This window comes from Pipistrellus hanaki (assembly GCF_964339955.1).
Source record: "Pipistrellus hanaki genome assembly, chromosome: 20".
In the NCBI taxonomy this organism is placed as follows: Eukaryota; Metazoa; Chordata; class Mammalia; order Chiroptera; family Vespertilionidae; genus Pipistrellus; species Pipistrellus hanaki.
Window position 1 is genome coordinate 9,667,302 of NC_140522.1, and position 19,251 is coordinate 9,686,552.

General features: G+C 49.2%; 1 protein-coding gene across 1 annotated transcript in view; it reads right to left on the minus strand.

Moving 5' to 3' along the window:
• The window catches only part of PLD5 (phospholipase D family member 5), a 122,469-nt gene extending 103,864 nt beyond the window's left edge, over positions 1 to 18,605 (minus strand). The window contains exon 1 of the mRNA XM_084868901.1: positions 18,413 to 18,605. Coding sequence (XP_084725027.1) covers positions 18,413 to 18,601 — 189 coding nt within the window. The 5' untranslated portion in view covers positions 18,602 to 18,605. The remainder of the gene's footprint in view (positions 1 to 18,412) is intronic.
• Positions 18,606 to 19,251: the final 646 nt, after the last annotated feature.

A 19,251-nucleotide genomic window follows, 5' to 3' on the forward strand; every position in this document is an offset into this window, starting at 1 on the left:
TGATCTGTGCAAGCAACATATCAAGCTCTACGTGTCTATTTAGTCCTGATTACCTCACTAGAGGCCTGGTGCACGCATTCGTGCACAGGTGGGGTCTGGCTGGCCTGCTCCAATCAGGGTGGCCAGGGGGGAGGGGGAGGGGTCACAGGTAGTCCACCCAGGGTCTGTGGACAAGGCCCCCCACCACTTTGGCACCCTCTCTCCGGGCCCCGAGTCTGTCCCCATCCCTGGCACCACCCAGTCCCCCGTGCACACCGACCACACGCCACCCAGCGCACATCCCTGCCCCGGGTTACATAACAGAATCGGCCGGCACTGAGAGCCACCTCCGCCCCAGCCGATGTTTATTTTATGTTTCAAGAGATGACCATAAACCGTCCCACATGCACTCCTGGCTCTCTCATCCGTGCAAGCTCAATAAAGGAGAGAGAACATCGCCCCATCACCGCCCATTACTTCTTTACGGGTTTTTATGCAATCACCTCGGGGTGCCTCACAGTCTACTTCCCTTGTCGCAAACCTTCCTTTTATCAGATTCTTAAAAAAAAAAAAAAAATCAGATCAGCTAACGCTCCCATAAATTGACTTAATTGGGTTGCCATTATGGGTAAATAAATACAAATGGCCCTTCTTTGCCTTCCCTGTTAGCATTCTTTCTATCTTTCCTTGTTCCTTCCGTTACCTCCTCCTGAGCTGTGTTCCGCGTCACATCTTCGTCAGGTGAAAAGAGAGACAGTCCCAGGGGGCGTGCCCCCTCACCCAGTGAGTCTGCTTTTCTGGGTTGCCCGTGAACCCTCCTGTTCTCTGTCACCTTTCTCCACCCCACCTTTTTAAAATATATTTTATTGATTTTTTACAGAGGGGAAGGGAGAGGGATAGAGAGTTAGAAACATCGATGAGAGAGAAACATTGACCAGCTGCCTCCTGCACACCCCCTTTGGGGGATGTGCCCACAACCGATGTACATGCCCTTGACCAGAATCGAACCTGGGACCCTTCAGTCTGCAGGCAGACGGTCTATCCACTGAGCCACACTGGTTTCGGCAGCTTTCTCCCCCTTAATCATGTGCTGCGGTTGGTCAACTAGTGCCTCTTGGAAGCGGGAGCTGGCACTGCCACTTAAGCTGGTCAATGTTTCTCTCTCATCGATGTTTCTAACTCTCTATCCCTCTCCCTTCCTCTCTGTAAAGGGAGAGGGATAGAGAACACAGCTCAGAAGGAGGTAAGAGATGGTAAGAGATAGTGTCATTATTCCAGCTTATTTAGAAAGCACGGATGCACAGAGACCAGGTCCCTGGACCAAGTCAAGCTGTTCTGCCCCAACGGGAACCCAGGCTTAGCGAAAAGGTATACGACCTGGGTTTTGTCTCTAACCTCTGGAAGCAGGCACCGGACCTCTTTCTTTTCTTTTTTCTTTTTAGAAATATATTTTATTGATTTTTTAAGAGAGGAAGGGAGAGAGATAGAGAGCTAGAAACATCGATGAGAGAGAGAGAGACATCGACCAGCTGCCTCCTGAACACCCCCCACCGGGGATGTGCCCGCAAACAAGATACATGCCCCTGACCGGAATCGAACCTGGGACCCTTCAGTCCGTAAGCTGATGCTCTATCCACTGAGCCAAACTAGTTTTGGCTCTTTCTTTCTTTTAAAAATATATATATTTATTGATTTCAGAGAGGATGGGAAAAGGGGGAGAGAGAGAAAGAGAGAAACATCAATGATGAGAGAGAATCATTGATCGGCTGCCTCCTGCATGCCCCCTACTGGGAATTGAGCCCACAACTCAGGCATATGCCCTGACTTGGTATTGTACCATGACCTCCTGGTTCATAGGTCAATGCTCAACCACTGAGCCACACTGGCAGGGTTGGGGGTGCAGGGCTTGGCTTACACCACCTCCTCCTGCAGGAGGCCCCCTGATGCTCTTTCTAGGCCCAGGAAAAGACGTGCTTCAAAGAGCTGGATCCCAACCAGCTCACGGATGGAAAAGGCAGAGAAGCTGTGAGCGCTAAGCACCATCCCTGGCAGAAGCCCGGCAAAGCCGCAGCATCCCTCTACAACGCGAAGGAAAACGGCTTGGCCATCACTGAGGTGCCGTTTCTAGTTTACAGACATAGTAGTGCTGGGTGGATAACGAAGGGAAGGAGAAAACGGGGAGAAATGAGGATGTTAACAAGAAGGGAGAGGCCCCGGAGGCAGGATGTGATTAGCTGGGTTTTCAATCCTAACAATCACTAGTTTAAAATCAAATACGACCTCACCTGGGGTTAAAGCTTGTGACATAAAGAATAATGATTTAAACCAACGAAGTTTTCATCATTCAAGTGCTAGAAACTACCCAAGTATCACATATGTCATTCACAATCAGGCCCCTGTGGAAATGTCCTATCTACACTGATAAAAAAGAAAGATGCAAATCGACTATACGTTCATGATGCCCACCAGCCAATCAAGAGTGAGTATGCAAATTAACCCAGCAAAGATGGCCGGTTAATTTGCATACACCTGACGGGGGGGGGTAAGTGGGGGACGCTTGTGTTGTTATCATGGCCATGGTGCAGGTGTTCCACACTGTCCCAGCAGCTCAGGGCCTCCGGGCAGTGTGGGAAGGCAGAAATGCAGCTCTGGCCGGAGCCAAGATAGTGTCAGTAGCCGGGCAAGGAAGGCCCATTTTTGCACGAATCTTCGTGCATCGGGCCCCTAGTGTTGTTATAAACTTCAGATGAAATGTTAACAGGACCGCCTAACCCTCCACATGTTTTCTTCTTTTTCGTTTAATGATATCATCTTACTCCTCCCATTCATCCTGGCACCGTATTGGCATAATGTAAATTAAAGAAGAAATTATCACCCGAACTTACATCCAAATGTCCCATTTTGTGTTTGTAATTATCCTTGCAGGAAGAGAAGTTATTTCTTTAATGTCCTGATGCGCAGCCGGGGACACTTCTCAGACCACAATAATATCTCAGAACACTGGGTTACCTTCCAAGTAGAAAATTTTGCAGCGGCCCAAAAAAAAAAAAAAAAAAAAAAAAAAAATCAGAGAACTAAAATAACCTTAATTCTCCTTTAAATGCATAAAGAAGAAAAAGCCAGGAAAGAAAGAAAAAAAATCCTCCCTTGCTTGACGTTTGCTCTCCTGAGATGGAAAGCAGCTCTGAGGAAAATAATACTCCACACAATTACTTTTGAAAGAGTCGGTTCAACTTCAGTAGGCACCGACTGACAACCCCTTTCAATAACTTTCTAAAATGGCTTTTTTCTTTTTCTCTTTTTTTGCTATTTAATGTCATCCAAGGCAAGGAGGTAATAGCTTCTACGTCAGCCTTATCCAGCATCACTTGATTATGTTCCTACGGGCAGTTTTTGTTTTAAAGAAGCATTTCTGGATACTTTCACTTTCTTTCACTTCATCAGACTTTAAGAGATTGTTCCTATGAAGGGACGAAGCGAAATGGCAGCTTAAAAAATCGCCAACGTTGTCATTTGCAATTTTTTTTTTTTTTTTTTATTTCTGTCCCCATATGCCCAATGTTTTTGTTTAGGCTTTTATGTAGTTACTAGAGGCCCGGTGCACAAATATGTGCACCAATGGGGTCCCTCAGCCTGGCCTGAGGGATATCGCCGAAACTGGCTCTCCAACATCTCTCAAGGGGTCCCAGATTGCAACAGGGCATAGACCGGGTTGAGAGACCCAATCTGTGCATGACTGGGGCCAGGGAGGGAAGAGGGAGGTTAGCCAGTGGAGGATGAACTGTGGGAGGACACCAGGGCATGTCTAGCCCATCTTGCTCAGTCCCAATCAGCTGGACCCCAGCAGCAAGCTAACCCACCAGTTGGAGCATCTGTCCTCAGGTGATCAGCGCACATCACAGCGACTGGTCGACTGTCTACCCCCTGGTGGTCAGTGCACATCATAGCAAGCAGTTGAGCAGCTTAGCAATATCATTAGCACATTACCCTTTGATTGAACGGCCGACCGGCCAACCGGACACTTAGCATATTAGGGTCTTATTATATAGGATTTGCTCATTCAAGATTCATTTATAAATAATAAAAAATCCTGTGCCACACACTATGCCAGACACAAGACAGGAAATAACTCAAATAGGATGCCTGCCATCGGGAGCTTTTCCTGGTGGATGGCAAAGGACTGTAACAGGGACTGAGGGAAGCAGGTTTGAAATAACAGGTTTTTAGATCTCTCCCAGTTTCTTCCTATGACGCAATGCACGCTGACTGCAGAGCTTTTGGAAACAACAGATAAACACAATTAGAGAATGAAAATTATTCGCAATCCCACTCCTCAGGAATGACCACTGTTACTATTCTGGAGGAGATCCTCCCTAACTTTCATTCTATCTAGGTGGTATACAGTCCTTTATTTTTATTTTTATTTTTTACAATGCTTCATTATTGCTATTAATGACAGAGGAAGTGCAACTTCTTTTTTGTCTTGTTAATCCTCACCCAAAGATATTTTCCCATTGATTTTTCAAAAAAATATATTTTATTGATTTTTTTACAGAGAGGAAGAGAAAGGGATAGAGAGTTAGAAACACAGATGAGAGAGAAACATTGACCAGCTGCCTCCTGCATACTCCCCACTGGAGATGTGCCCCCAACCAAGGTACATGCCCTTGAACAGAATGGAAACTGGGACCTTTCAGTCCGCAGACTGACGCTCTATCCACTGAGCCAAACCGGTTTCGGCTCCCATGGATTTTTAGAGAGAGTGGAAAGAAGGGGGAGAGACAGGGAGAGAGAGAAACATGGATGCCAGAGAGAGACACATTGACTGGTTGCCTCCTGCATGCACCCTGACCAGGGCCAGGGATGGAGCCTGCATCCAAGGTACGTGCCCCTGACCAGAATCAAACTAGGGACTCTTCAGTCCATGGGCCGATGTGATGCTTTATCCACTGAGCCAACCAGGGCTATCATCCTCTATGTTTATAATTATAAAAATACAGGTTATATAAACTATAATGCAAACAGCTTTTTATCTTCTTTCCTCATGTGAAATGAATGAGGAAAATTGTATGGCATTATCATCTCAATTGCTGTATGGAATTCCCCTGCCTGATGTACCGGAATTCATTTAGTGGTCCCTATTTTGAGATAGGTAAGGGTTGTTTTTTTAACAGCCAAACTGAGGAATTATTGAACGTGCACCATGTGATGATTTGTGGACACATGCGAACACATGTGCACCATCACTACCATCAAGGGATCACTCATGTCCAATTCCTCCCCAGGCTTCTTTGGGCCAGTCTGCTTTTGCTTTTTCTATTAAAATGCACACTGCTTAGCAAGCTCCTCCTGAGACTTCTGATTAAAATAGCTCCCACTCCCCACAACTGTTCCCTGCTTTATTATTCTTCATTGCACTTATAATTTTAGAAGTATTATATCGGGAACCCCACAAAAATGTATAAAAATGATTTCTGAAGGCATAATAATCCGGCCACTCAGTGTGTGTGTGTGTGTGTGTATTATATACATATATTTATTTATATATATTGTATTTATATATATTATATTTATATATATAATATATACACACACACTTATACATACACACATGTGTATATATATTATATATTGTATTTATATATAATATATATACACACATACACACACATATACATACACACACACACACACACATATATAGAGGTTGGTGCATGAATTCGTGCATGGGTGGGGTCCAGCCAGCCTGGTCAGGGGGAGGGGACATGGGCAGTTGGCCGGCCTGCCTGCTGGTCGAACTCCTGGTCGAGGGGACAATTTGCATATTAGCCTTTTATTCTATAGGCTCTCCACTGAGTGGCCCGATTATTATGCGTTCAGAGATCATCATCATCTGGCCACTCAGTGCACATATCCTTTTGAATAATGATAAGGGCGTTGTTTATGAAAATACATTTCATTTTCAAAATTGCGCTCTCAGCTTTTCAAGCGTGTATGCATTTTGGGGGCACCCTGTATATTTGGGTGGGTTTATCACCTATCCCCCCATCAGCATCAAAGCCGAGCACAACAACTGACTGTGTTGTCTTCCCTGGAGTAGCTCTACGGCCAGGAACTTGGCCTGGCTGTGCTGCTGGGATCTGTAATCAGGAATAGATACCCCTTGGTCTTCCTCCCGGTGCCTGGCACAGAACTCCTAGAGCCCTTGGCATCGGCTAGGATGAGATCAATAGAGGTGTCCCTCGTTATGTTAAGGAGGTGGCTTTTGGAAAGCGCTCCAGGACGGGGGCTGGTGGGGAGGGGGGCCCACCAATGTGATTGATTGGAGGGCTGGACTGTTTGGTCCCACCAACATGGCCACCCCTCACTCTAGGGAGGTGAGAGGGCTGGAGGCTGGATCAACCACCCATGTCCAGTGACTTCATCCATTGAGCCCGTGGAAGGAAGCTCCATAAAAACCACAGAACACCCAGGGGCTGGAGAGCTTCTGTGCGGGGAATGTACAGGGGTGGGTAGGGGGACACCTGGAGAAGACGGCGGTCCACACCCTTCCCACACAGCCTGTGCATTGATACCCTTTTATCACTGACCAGTGAGCCAGCTAGTCATGTGTCTATCTGAGTTCTGCTAACTGCTCCAGCAAATTAACTGAACCCTGGAGGATGGGAACCTCGGACTTACAGCCTGTCCATCAGCGGCAGAGGGAGCCCGGACTTGCAATGGGCATCTGAAGCGGAAGCCAGTCTGTGGCACTGGGCCCTTATCCTGTGGGACCTGACACTGTCTACCTGGAGACACAGAACGGAGCTGATCCGTGGAACACCAGCTCTTGTCAAAGCACAGCTTGTTGTGCAGGAAGAACCCACACAATGGCCCAGCCAGTGTGGCCCAGTGGATAGAGATTCAGTCTGCTTGAGCATCGGCCTATGAACCAGGAGGTCATGGTTCCATTCCTGATCAGGGCACATGCCTAAGCTGGGGGCTAGATTCCCAGTGTGGGGCCTGCAGGAGGCAGCCAATTGATGATTCTCTCTCATCATTTAAAAAAAATATATATGTGTGTGTGTGTGTGTATACACACACACACACACACACACACACACACACACACACATATATATATTATTGATTTCAGAAAGGAAAGGAGAAGGAGAGAGAGAGAAACATCAATGATGAGAGAAAGTTATTGATCGGCTGCCTCCTCCATGCCCCTACTAGGGAGCTAGCCCGAAACCCGGGCATGTGCCCTTGGCTGGAATCGAACCCAGGACCCTTCAGTCCTCAGGCTGATGCTCTATCTACTGAGCCAAACCAGCCAGGGTTCTCTCTCGTAATTGATGTTTCTATCTCTCTCTCCCTCTCCCTTCCTCTCTGAAATCAATAAAAATATATTTAAAAAAGAGAGAGAGAGAGAAAAAACCCCCACACAATGGAACTGGTCTCAGAATCGTAATGTCAATAACTACTTTTTGACTAAATAATGAATGTTGTGATGAACATCCTTGAAGAAAAATTTATGCAAATATGTCAATCTCTTTAGAATAAATTTATGAAAGAAAAACAATTCTGGGTGAAAGGTATTTCAGCGTTAACTCTGGATGTACGTTGTCACATTATTAGAGAAAAGGGTTTTTACAATTTACTTCCACCCAAAGAGTTAAAAGTTTTGATTTGCATCTATTTGTTAGTGAAATGAGCCATATTCAGGCATTTATTGCCCATTAATATCTCAGAGAAGATAATTAAGGGAACATTTTGACACATATGCTTCTTTTCTCGGGCCCTAATAAGCTACTACTAGATTTCCTGGAAGAACAAATTAGTAGAAAGGATAACAAATGTAGCAAAAGATTCAAGTACATTGGGTATTATATAAAGAATGTGGTAGCAAAATCTAATACTAAAGAGTTATGCTAGCCCTGGCTGGTTTGGCTTAGTGGCTAGAGCTTCGGCCTGGCAGACTGGAGGGTCCTGGGTTCGATTCCGGTCAGGGGCACGTGTTTGGGATGTGGGCTCTATCCCCAGTAGGGGGTGTGCAGGAGGCAACTGATGATTCTCTTTCATCATTGATCTTTCTCTATCTCCCTCTCCCTCCCTCTCTGAAATCCATAACAATATTTTAAAGAGAGTTCTGCTAATAATGTATCTGAGTCTTTACCTATCGTATAGTTCTAAATAGTTCTACTGTATATATATCTATATCTAACTGTATCTATATCAATATATCTGTATCTTTAGCCTTTTCTACCCACGTTCCCCTTTTTCTCTTCTAAGATTTTCACCTCTTCTTAGTTTACACTTTGGTTTGCTTGCTTGTTTATTTGGCCTGGTGTAGCGCATCTTTTTTTTTTTTTTTTTTTTACAGAGAGGAAGGGAGAGGGATAGAGAGCCAGAAACATCGATGAGAGAGAAAACATCTACCAGCTGCCTCTTGCACACCCCCTACCGGGGATGTGCCCACAATCAATGTACATGCCCTTGACCGGAATCGAACCTGGGACCTTTCAGTCCGCAGACGGACGCTCTATCCACTGAGCCAAACCAGTTTCGGCTAAATATAGTGCATCTTAATTGGCAGTTAAGATGCACTATGTAAGGGAGGAGCTGTTACTTCTTTTCTAGGGAACGTTCCAGAATCTATTGAAGCCAGGAAACAAACCATCCTAAACTCAGTCGCCTTACACCACCATTTTCTTGTACGCCTGGGCCCTGTGGGTCAGGGATCTGGGCTGGCCACAGCAGGGATGGCTTTTCACCATGCTGTGAGCTGCCGAAGTATCCATCCCTCCAAACTGTTCACGGGAGATACTCCAAGTCCTTACTGTCCGAGACATCCTGACGTGGCCATTCTCTTACTTATAACTGGACCTGTCATCAGTGGACCAAATAAGCATGAGAGTTTTCTAGTTTCTTTCTTTCTTTCTTTTCAATATTTCTATCCATTTTTAGAGAGAGAAAGGAAGAGAGAAAGAGAGAAACATAGATGTGAGAGCAGATCATCTATTGGCTACGTCTTTAAAAAATTTTTTTTAAATTAAAAAAAAATTTTTTTTTATTGATTTCAGAGAGGAAGAGAGAGGGAGAGAGACAGAAACATCAATGATGAGAGAGAGAGTCACTGATGGGCTGCCTCCTGCACGCCCTGTTCCCCAGACATAACGGCCTATCCCTGGAGTTCATGGCCTCTCCCCTGACCATGAAGCTACGGAGAAGAACGATCTTTAGCAAAGCTAACGTGTAGACACTCTCTTGATGCCCGATCACTACAAATCTTAAAAACGCCAAATGAAGTTTCTGATCAGAAGCCCAGACATCCCCGTTGGCAAGTTTTCCACCTCGCGCTGTGCCTTTAACAAGTACACCCTGCCCTTCTGGCGTTTAAACACAGGAAAGACATAAACGACTGAACTCAAGTGACTACACCTCCGTCCCCAGTAGTTCCGCAGGATCTGTAAGCCTTTCTGCCTGTCCCTCTCCTTAACACTCAGACTCTCCCACCTATCAACCTCCTTTCCGGACCTCAAAACCAGTTCTGTGACTGATCCTCTCAACGCCATATAAAACTAAGTGATGCATTCACACAGAAAAAAATTATCCTAAGAAAGTAAGAAAGGCAACTACTACAATAGTATATGCAAGCCATAAGAGCAAGGGCCTGCCTTTTGTTTTAAAATATATATATATTTTTATTGATTTTTTACAGAGAGGAAGAGAGAGGGATAGAGAGTTAGAAACATCGATGAGAGAGAATCATTGATCAGCTGCCTCCTGCACACCCCCTCCTGAGGATGTGCCTACAACCAAGGTACATGCTCTTGACCGGAATTGAACCCGGGACCCTTCAGTCTGCAGGCTGATGCTCTATCCACTGAGCCACACCGGTTTCGGCGGGCCTGTCTTTTGAATGCCTCCTGTGTGTTGCTCCTGGTGGGTCTTCACTCCTGTATAATTTCTGCCTCCCAACCACACAGACATTCATTCACTCATTCATTCATTCATTCATTCCCTCATTTGCTCATCTGTCCACGCTTTCTATAGTCAAGTCAATCAATATCGGATGTCTACCTGGCACCATGCATTCAGGGTGCATTGTTTTGGTTTTTTTTGTTTGTTTGTTTTTAATATATTTTATTGATTTTTTACAGAGAGGCAGGGAGAGAGATAGAGAGCTAGAAACGTTGATGAGAGAGAAACATCGACCAGCTGCCTCTTGCACACCCTTCACCGGGGATGTGCCCCCAACCAATGTACATGCCCTTGACCGGGATCGAACCTGAGACCTTTCAGTCTGCAGACCGACGCTCTACCGTTGAGCCAAACCGGTTTTGGCTCAGGGTGCATTGTTAGGAGTAAGACAGCATTGTTGTCCTCAACCTTTCCTCTGAAGGTAAAAGATAAACAATGAATGAGACAATTAAGAAGACAGGGCATTAAGGGCTATAACAGATGCCTGCCGGTGGTGTCTAGGGGCCACACAGGAGGGGGCACCTAACCAGTTCCGGTTCAAAGGTGAAAACGTTTGAGTTCTGAGGGACTAGGTCATGAGCAACTGAGGTCAAAGGTCCAATCATGTATACTGGAATCTTATCAAGCCTGAAGCTCAGGTCCTTGCAGGGAGCAGGGATTGGGATGCTGTTAATGAATGTCATAATAATTTTGGTATTATGGACCAACCCAAGTAGCAATGGCTCAGGTCCCAGAGACAAAGATAAACAGGGCAGGATTCCAACTCCCAAGGAGTGCTTGTCATTTTCCCTGCTCATCCCTGTCTCCATCACGCCAACTACAATTTCTGGGACACCCCTGGCGCTCGGTGTAAGTGTTTGCTAATGGATCAGCTTTCTTGGACTGCCCGCAGCCAACAAAGCATCAAGTCCCATGAACTCTTAATTTCACAGTGCTTCTTGCATCTGTCCCTCCTCAATTTTTCTTCTTCTGCCACACTTTAAAAGATATATATATATATATATATATATATATATATATATATATATATATTGATTTTTTTTTACAGAGAGGAAGAGAGAGGGATAGAGAGTTAGAAACATCCATAAGAGAGAATCATCAATCAGCTGCCTCCTGCACACCCCCCACCAGGGATGTGCCCGCAACCAAGGTACATGCCCTTGACCAGAATGAAACCTTTCAGTCCGCAGGCCGACACTCTATCCACTGAGCCACACTGGTTTCGGCCTGCCATACTTTTTTGTGTGTATGTGATTTTCCATCTCTACCACTAAAAGACACTGGACATGGTCCCTCCCCCCCAGTTCCGGATCTCACTCCCTGACACCACAGGCCACCAGCACCAAAGCCTGAGCTTGCTAATGAAGTGCCTATGGGAATATCTCCCCGTCTGCTGGTAGAGTGAACCCCAACATCCCCAGCTTGCCATTCACATCCTCACACCCTCCGAGGTCTCGCCCTGATCTACCATTGTGCTCGCGCCCCCAGCGTTCCCTTAAACCCGTGGTCGGCAAACTGCGGCTCGCGAGCCACATGCGGCTCTTTGGCCCCTTGAGTGTGGCTCTTCTACAAAATACCACCACGGCCTGGGCGAGTCTGTTTTTGAAGAAGTGGCGTTAGAAGAAGTATAAGTTTAAAAAATGTGGCTCTCCAAAGAAATTTCAATTGTTGAGGTGTTGATATTTGGCTCTGTGGACGAATGAGTTTGCCGACCACAAACCCCGTCTTAAACCACAGCCTTAAACAAACCCCGTCTCCCAGCCATACTCGGTGCCCCCTGGTCTTCCAAACACGCGTTTGCTGCTCAGATTCCACTTGAAACCCTTGACTCAGGGCGAGTCCTCAACCCACCAGCTCTTCCTGTTGGCCTAGGGCCGTGGTCAGCAAACAGACTCGCCCAGGCCATGGTATTTTTTTGAAAAAAAAAAAAATACTCACACTCTCCGAACAAAGTGCCTTCCACATAAAAAACACTCTCAATAAATGTCTGCTGATAATGAGTTTGCCAGTTAGTGCTTTTATTTTTTTATTCAATGAGGCCCATCTTCTCAACTTAACGCCTCACGTTATCACCGATTGGGACTTAATACCTTAGTGGCAGGAGCACGAGCATGCCTCCATTCCAAGAACAGTGTGCTCACGAGGCTTGAGTAGAAAACAGAGAACCACGTGCATCAGTCACTGGCCACGCCAGCCAGGCCCAGGACCCCTGGGCAGGTGGCTCAACCTCACGTGTGAGATTTCCCCCTGTGCACGAGTCCACGTGGGGAAGGCCCCAGGTGTTGCTCTTTTCTCATAAGCCCTGCTAACGGGCTTGATGGGTGAGTTTAGAAATTGGGTTCATTTTCCTCTATTTCTGAAAGAATAGAAATGTCCTTTTTTTGTGTGTCTGTGTGTGTAAAATGGTCTGTGTGTAACAACCACAATTTGGCTTTTCAACTGCCCTCAACATGTAGGTTGTCCTAGGCAATTCAGAAGCTTTAAGTGTCCCCAATACACACACTCGGAGCCAAGTTTCTGAGCTGAGAGCTTACCCCAAGGCCTGCCTCTGTCCATCTATCCACCCATCAGCTAATTCCGTATGAAGATGTGTTACAGCCACTTCCTTGTCTCCAAAGTTCAAAAGATTCATCATTTTTTCTTTTTTTAATTTTTTTAAAAAATATATATTTTATTGATTTTTTACAGAGAGGAAGAGAGAGGGGTAGAGAGTTAGAAACATCGATGAGAGAGAATCATTGATCAGCTGCCTCTTGCACACCCCCTACTGGGGACGTGTCCGCAACCAAGGTACATGCCCTTAACCAGAGTTGAACCTGGGACCTTTCAGTCCGCAGGCCGACGCTCTATCCACTGAGCCAAACTGGTTTTGGCTCATCATTTTTTTCTTGATCTTTAGAGCTAAAATAGGAGGACTGAGAACTGTTACATAGGTTTACCCTGAGACAGACACAGAAGCCTGTCCAGAGAAGTGACATCTTTGTAGAGAAACTAGCCAGAAGTTGGTACGTAGCTATTATACGGAGGAGAGGGGGGGAAGAAAGAATCTTAAATGCAATAGCCTTGTGCGTCTCCAGTTAAATCTATCGTGACAACATCACAGACGACGGAGGCTGATGTGAAAGTCAGTCAATAAGCCACACCCAGCGGAGTTCAGAGAAGTCAAAGGTCCTTCAAAACCAACGGAAATGTCAGGCGACAGTGAGAGAGGCCCATTAGTGGGACAAGTTTGCTCCCGACAGCGGTGACAAGCGCGCTAATGGCCACAGCATGGAGCTCCATTAGGACATTAGGACGCACTCAAGAGACATCTCTGGTTTCCTTCCCTCACCCAGGAGCCAGAGAGGCAGAGAGTCCGGCCTGGGCTTCGGCTTTGTCTGTCCCGTTTACCTAAAATCTCACGGCAAATGATCCCGATAAATGTTCATGTTGCTAAATGTCTTGCCGGGCTAAAAGGATCCAGTCTGCCTGGCCAGTGCTGCTCAGTGGTTTGAGCATCATCCACCTATGAACCAGAAGGTCACGGTTCGATTCCCGGTCAAGTGCACATGTCCCGGTGGCAGGTTCCACAACCCAGTGTGGAAGCATACAAGAGGCAGCCGATCCAAGATTCTCTCTCATCACTGATGCTTCTCCCTCTCCCTCTCCCTCCCGCTCTGAAATCAATAAAAATGTATTTAAAAAAATAATATACAATGATCCAGTCTGGCCAATACACATACACACGGGAAAGGCTCTTTTTTTGGTTGTCTGCTTGCTTGGTAGGTTTTTATTGGAACGTTTTAAAGACTCCCTGTCTCAGATTGAACTTGGTCATTCGGGGCTGCACTGACGGCGCTACGGGATGCCAGCCTCTGCTCTGTGGGACATAAAAAGCATCACATAACACCAGGCTGGACCACGGTGACCAAGCCTGCGCCCATCCATTTATCCTCTGCTCATCGCGTGAATAATTTATCCCGGGAGGCAAGTGTGCACTTGGCACTTATTTACTATTCACTGGCAACATGCACTCGGTCGAAGCAGGTGCCGATTCACAGGTAGAGTATTATTATTATTATTATTATTAATTATTATTATTAATTATTATTTTGTTAAAAAGAGGCTCTTAGTAAACCAAGCAAGATACAGGGCTGCTCCGTGCAAGTGTGGACATTTAGGACGCTAGCTTCTCGTCTTGGCGAATTCCTCTCTTCTGCTTTCTCTTTTCCTCTTAAACAGGCTTTCTGAGTCACCGTGCAGATAAATAAAACATCGCAAGGCTGAATTCAACCAGCGCAGAGCTGGGACGGAGAGCAGGGGCTGGGGGCCGGGTAAGGAGCTGGGCGGAGAGGGTGAGAAGGAGAGTCAGGCCCAGGCTGGCCAGGCCGGGGGCCAGCAGAGCCACTGGCTCAGGAAAGAGCCAGGCGCCCGGGGGCCAGGCGAGGAGGCAGCTGGCAGCTGGCTTTGCTGGCCAGAGAACCCCAACGCTGCTGTGTCCACAACCAAAATGCAGACAAGTGGAAGCCCCCTGGATGGAGTGTGAGGGCTCGGCTGGCCCACCAGGCCACACCTGAGAGAAATCACACCTATTAGTATGCGCAGGGAGATGTCACATGGGCCACGTACTGTGCTACATGCTTGACGGGTGGTGGTGTCCTAATGAGCTAGTCACGGCTGTTCGTTCTCTTTCTTCTGGGTCTTGGTGGAGTCTGCCTCCTTCGAGCTCCCTGTAGCAGCCTTGACCATGAAACTTTCTCCGTCCGATGACAAGGAGCCAAATGGAGCCACCTTTCTGCCTTCCCACACTGCCCAGAGGCCCAGAGTGCCTGGGGTGGTGCTGAACGCCTGTGTCATCACCATGGCGACAACGCAAGCCACCCCACCCCCAGCCTCTCTGCCCTGTGTATGCAAATTAACCCTCAATCTTTGTTTGGGTTAATTTACATGCTCACTCCTGATTGGCTGGTGGGCGTTGTGAAGGTACAGTCAATTAGCATGCTACTCTCTTATTGGTGTAGACGGGTGTTCATCCTGTTAAGCACCTAGCAACCAATGAATGACAGGAGTCAGATTTCCAGGTGGGTTGAAAGCATCCCGATCCCTGCACCGACTCATGTCACCTCTCTCTTGTCCTGCAGCCTTTAAACTAGAAAAGGAGAAAGAAACCACTTACTACCGTGTTTCCCCGAAAATAAGACATCCTCCGAAAATAAGACCTACTTACAGGTTTCCTTCTGAGTGAAATATAAGGCATCCCCCGAAAATAAGGCGCCCCCCCCACCCCCCCCCCGGCTAAACATGAGAGATTTGGTCCACTGATTCTGAAAGAAATGGAGTCACAAGAAATTCACCAGGAAATTCAGGAATTGGATTGTTATGATGGTGTTCCAGAAGATGATGACATGATTGCCATTGAATAAATGAGTAAATTCTTGATACTGTAGGATTCACAGTTTGTCTGGTCTGTGTTGACAACTACCGTACTACCGTACCATATACAGGTAATACATTTCCTTTATTTTCATTTAACAATAAATGTGTATTGTATTCTTCTTCATGGAAAAATAAGACATCCCCCTAGCGCATCTTTGGGAGCAAAAATTAATATAAGACACTGTCTTATTTTCGGGGAAACAGGGTAGTATCCTCATTTCGAGCGAAGTGGGTGGAAATAATATCCTTTAGCTGTCACCTGACGTCGTGCTACTGACTTTCCCATTAAGCAGCGCCTCGGAAGTCCAGACAGAGCCCACCCCCTGCCACCTTTCACTGCAGGGAATTCCTTTACGGCAGGGACGGAATACATACGTGTGTCCATGGGTGCCGTGATTTATTTATACCCACACCACCAGACTGACTCTTAAAACCCCACCAAAATAAGAGCAGGTTGCTTTCATGTACATGATCTCCATTATAATTATTCATAATAAAAATCATGGCCATCCAGTGGATTAGACAGACCAAAGGGTGTTTTGTTTTGTTTTGTTTTTTTTAACTACCATCACCTTTTAAAAAATATATATATATATTATTGATTTTTTACAGAGAGGAACAGAGAGGGATAGAGAGCTAGAAACGTCAGTGAGAGAGAAACACCAACCTGCTGCCTCTTGCACACCCCCTACCAGGGATGTGCCCGCAACCAATGTACATGCCCTTGACCGGAATCGAACCTGGAACCTTTCAGTCCGCAGACCAACGCTCTACCACTGAGCCAAACCGGCTTCGGCTACCATCACCTTCGTACTTCATATGATGCACTCATCCTACTCTCCGTGACACCCAAATCCGAAGGTGCCCCGTCGTATGTTCAGAACGTTGTCTATCATACAGTCAACAGGACATGTTCACGCTTTGTGTGGCCCACACTATACCAGGTAGCATTTGTTATGGGTTTTCACATTTCCAACATCTAACTAACTTGAAACACCATCATGCACACACAGCTGACATATATTCTAAACACCCAGGAACTGAATTCACACGAGTTTTACATTTTTTATGCCATTCCCCCCCCCCCCCCCATAGCACTATCACAAATATTATTTCATTTAAATAAGTTTGTGGGTGTTTCAAAGGGGCCAAAGAATACCACCAAAGACTTCCTCTGGTGCAAAGGCCCCTTTCTAATCGAAAGCAGGTATAGAGAAGAACAGAATACGGTTCACAAAACGCATGTGAGAAGGCACACAAAACACGCTGTTCATTTCCATAACAAATGAGGCTATTTTTTTAATGAATGCAATGCTCTCTGCGGAGCACCTGAGTGAGGAGAGCATGGGTCCTTGCAATGTTTCCAACCGCCACGTCACCTCCCTTAGGTCTCTCGCTCTGCTTGTCCAGAAGGTACTGACTCTGCCCCCCCCCCGCCCCCCCTGGGGATGACTTCATACCCCCTCTGAAAACCTGAGTGGGAGAAGCCGCTTAAACACATCGCAGGCGGCGTCCGTGACTCAGGGAGGCATGCTCCTCGGAGATTGCGCTATTGATTTTCGGGAGGAGAAGCAAGGAAATAGATCGGCTAAAAGCACCTGCTTGCAAATGAACACACGTTCGGAGTGCAACTGAGATGAAGATGCATCACCACCCCGAGGCTCCGCCGTCCTCCCAGGTTCTCCCCAGGTTCTCACACCCGATAACACTAAGTGCCCCTTACACCGCGATGCCCCTGCCTCCCCTCCCAACGGATCCCATCAGCGGTCCCTACGCGGATCCTGGAGCTCTCTCTCATTTCCGAGTGGACACCGTTGCCTCTCAAACAACTTGCCACCCTAGGGATCTCCTTCCATTCCTTCCCAGGTCTTAAGGATAATGGATGAGACATCCCTTTTGGGGTTCAGGGAATGGATGGTTCTCTACACCCACCCGAGGCAGAAAGTGGTCCCCAACTTAGAGCTTTCCATCTGAGCTTTCAGGGACTTCCTCAAACCCCTGGGGGAAAGGCAGAGACCTTCCTGTGGGAGGGACATCCCTTAGCAGGCTCCCTCCTGGGAAGCTTGGGGTGGGGGTGGGGTGAGGATGGGGGCAGGGTGGGGGGCCTCAGGTCGGTGCAGGTAGATGTGTGGGTCCCGGAAGTCCTGGGGATCTAACATAACTGGCGGAGTGACCCCAAATACGAGGGAACCCCCACGTTCCATGAACAGACTCCGCTAGAGGAGGCATCTCTGCGGGAAGACATCGCCTCTCCTCGGCTGCGCTCTTGGGATAACGGTTTCATGTCAGCATTGGCTTTCCGGAGAGAGATGCTCAGGAATTCCATTTGACACTGTGGATCCCGCAAACGCCTCTGTAGAGGGACTTTCTCCCTCTAGAACGAAGGGTCTTAGGGGCTCAGCCCAGAGCCCAGGGCGCTGGGCGGGGAGGGAGCCCGCACCCTGCTGGGGTGGAGAGGATGGGTGGGTGATGGAGGTCCCAGCTCGCCTGCTCCCACCCTCCATGGGGGGGGGGGAGAGGGGAGGGGGGCGTGTTCCTTCTTCCTTTCTCCCTGCCAGGCGCCCCTCTCTGCAGACTGGGCTCAGGTGCAGCGGTGTCGCCCTGGCCCCTCCGGAGGCTGCTCAGAGAGGCCCCCCGGAGGCGGGCCCGGGGCGAGTGGCCAGCGGCGGCGACAACTTTCCAGATTCTTTTGGCCACTTGGTGGCCCCATTAAGCAGTCCCCCCCCCCCCAAACCCGCACAAACGCCCCTAAAAGCCACCACCGGGCTCCTGGGACCACACTAGCTTCACTTCTAAACCCCCCCCCCCCATACACACACACACCCCGTCCCCCCAAGTCACAGCGCAATGAGCCCCAAGGCGCGGGCGCCTGCGGGGGATGGGGATGCACAGGGCCAGGGGGTCCCCGAAAAGGGGGCTCCCCAATTCCCTCCCCGCAGCCAGGAAAGTGCAGGGGGGAGAAACCAGGGCTGGAAAGGGGGCGCGGACGCCCTGGGGGCTGGGTGGGGGACGGGGTGGGTGCGTGCCCGGGGAGCGGGGCACCCCGCCTTACGTGCTCCAGCTTGTCCTTCCTGCGCAGCCAGACGCCGGCGCTGTAGTCCTGCTGCCGGACGCCGCTGTACAAGTTGGCGGCCCCCCGGGCCAGGCCGGGCGCGGGCTCCCGGGGGCGGCTCTTGAGCCGCAGCTGCTCGAAGCCCTCGTGGGGGGCGGCCGCGAGCCACTCGTGCTGCCGGAGCTCCATGCCGGCATGGCGGGGCGGGCGCGGGCCGGGGCGGGCGCGGGCGCGGGGGGCGCACGGCGGGCGGAGGGCGGCGCCGGGCGGAGGGGGCGCGGGCGGGCGAGGCCGGGGAGGAGGAGGGACGGGAGGAGGGGAAGGGGCGAGAGGGAGGCGGGGAGGGAGGGCCGCCCGCTCCCGGAGGCAGAGGCGCGGGGAGAGCGGAGGGAGCGGCCGCGGGATCCCGGCTCCGCGGTCCGGGTCCCCGGCGTGCGCTCCGCTGCGGCCCCGCTGCCCCGAGCCCGGCCGGACAGGGCGGGGGCCGGGAGCGGCGGGCGGTGGGAGGGGCCGCGGGGCAGCCCGGCCCGCAGGGCGGCGCACAGGAGCCGCCGCCCCTCCCCTCCCCTCCCGCCGCGCCTCCCGCCGAGCCCCGGCCGGCGGCTCGGACTGAGGTCCACCCCCCGGTCCACCCCCGGTCCAGCCCCCGGTCCACCCCCCGGTCCACCCGCTCCCCCTCCGCCGCCGCGTGGCCACCGGGAGGCGCGCAGCAGCGGGGGACAGGGGTGCGCGGGGCCAGGCGGTCCCCAGAGAGAAGGCTCCCCCTTCCCTCCCCGCAGCCCGGTCCTCACGGCCCGAAAGTGCGGGCGGAGAAGCCGGGTTGGAAGGGGGCGCGGACG